This window comes from Volvox carteri (genome assembly GCF_000143455.1).
Source record: "Volvox carteri f. nagariensis unplaced genomic scaffold VOLCAscaffold_27, whole genome shotgun sequence".
In the NCBI taxonomy this organism is placed as follows: domain Eukaryota; kingdom Viridiplantae; phylum Chlorophyta; class Chlorophyceae; order Chlamydomonadales; family Volvocaceae; genus Volvox; species Volvox carteri.
In genome coordinates this window covers 57,174-58,739 of record NW_003307570.1, presented here as the reverse complement: position 1 = coordinate 58,739, position 1,566 = coordinate 57,174, and the positions used below count along the sequence as shown (strand labels likewise).

Below are 1,566 nucleotides of genomic sequence, written 5' to 3'. Positions count from 1 at the left end.
GGGGAGAGAACATGTGTATATAGATGTGTGTGGGTGTAATATACACGAGGTTTGCAGTCACAGACAAGTAGCAAAGCCCGAAAAGCCTAAAACCCTTAAACAACCCCACCTGCAACAGCAGCCCCACCTGCTCTTCTCTTCCCCACGCACACACACACACACACACCAGCAGCACCTACCTGCACCGCCGAATCGATGGGTCTGTGGTAGGTTCCCGTATGTACGACCGCCAGTACGGGCAGTACCACCGCACATATGGCCGTTCCCCACATTCCCTCCAGCCCCACAGCCAGCAAAGTCGGCACCCGGTACTGCGCCACGAACTTCTCCTCCAAAATGAACTGGCATACACACATACAGAGTGACATACATACATACATACGTACATACGTACACACCAGGGGGGTTTGGGGGGGGAGCGAAGTAGGGTTTGTATGGGGTGAGAAGAGAGGAAAGAGGATACTGTCCAAAAAGTCAGCACTACCTATTTTCCCCCCAAAAAAGGATCATCGACGTTATATATGTTCCCCTTGCAGTGTGTGTGTATGGAGGGAAGGTGCAGGTACGGGGAGGTGGGGGGACAACCCACTGCGAGAAACCCCCGGGGGCAGTAACGAAGGGAAAGAGGGAAAACGGGGGGGGGCGATTGTCCTGCCCCCACATCCCAGTCCCGCAAACAAACAGACAAACAGACAGACAGACAGGCATCACTGCCGCCCACCTGCAGTGCGGTGAAGGCCTGTGCCACCACCACGCACAGATCCCCAAACAGAGGAGCAGAGGCGGCATCTACTCCGGGCTCCGAACCCAACATAAGGCCCTTGCGGGGAGAAAGGGGAGGGGAACAAACCGGTCACCAGGTCACAACTCCGGGGGAGGAGTACGGGTAAGAAAATGCAACACTGTCGTACATCCCCAACCTCCGTGAGGTGCGGGTGAGGAGTGAGGGTAGCACGCGCGCGCGTGTGTGTATATAGGGGGGGGGGAGTTAGCCGGGCGACACTTTACCAAAGCGTGGCACAATAAACAAATAAATATGTAAACTAACGAAATAAACCCCCGGACCGCAGGCCGTACCGCGCAGTAACTAATTTTAAGGCGCTGGTGAGCTGGAGGTGTGGTTGGAGGGGCTCAAAGTTGGTGGAGATGACGTGAGGGCAGCCAACCCCCATTATTGGACTTCTCTTTCCCCCCCCCCATGGCCCTTCCCCCCTCCACCTCCCCTCCATCCCCTTCCGTACCCTAGATACGAGCATCCGTACAAACCCAAGACCTCGCTGAGGACTCCACCCCCTCCCCCCTCCCTTCATCCCCTCCGGTCTGATCCACTCATAACTCCGTACTCATCGTTCCAAACTCACCGCCAGCCGCCGGACGCCGACTCCAACTCCACCACCACCACCAGCGTGTCCGCCACCTCCTCCAACCTCCAGTACCAAGGAAAGCGGTAAGGCCCCGGGCAGCAGCGGCAGCCCACTCCCTCCCCCTCCCCCCGCATGCGTGCCATTACCATGCCCCCCCCCTCCTCCGCCCCCCCCCGGGTGCCCCCCTCCTGGAGCGGCGGTA

General features: G+C 58.4%; 1 protein-coding gene across 1 annotated transcript in view; it reads right to left on the bottom strand.

Moving 5' to 3' along the window:
* Positions 1-1,566, bottom strand: part of VOLCADRAFT_92585 (uncharacterized protein) — a gene marked incomplete at both ends in the record, with an annotated part of 5,973 nt that overhangs the window by 3,229 nt on the left and 1,178 nt on the right. The window contains 4 exons of the mRNA XM_002951950.1: positions 180-341; positions 722-820; positions 858-867; positions 1,362-1,427. Coding sequence (XP_002951996.1) covers positions 180-341; positions 722-820; positions 858-867; positions 1,362-1,427 — 337 coding nt within the window. The remainder of the gene's footprint in view (positions 1-179; positions 342-721; positions 821-857; positions 868-1,361; positions 1,428-1,566) is intronic.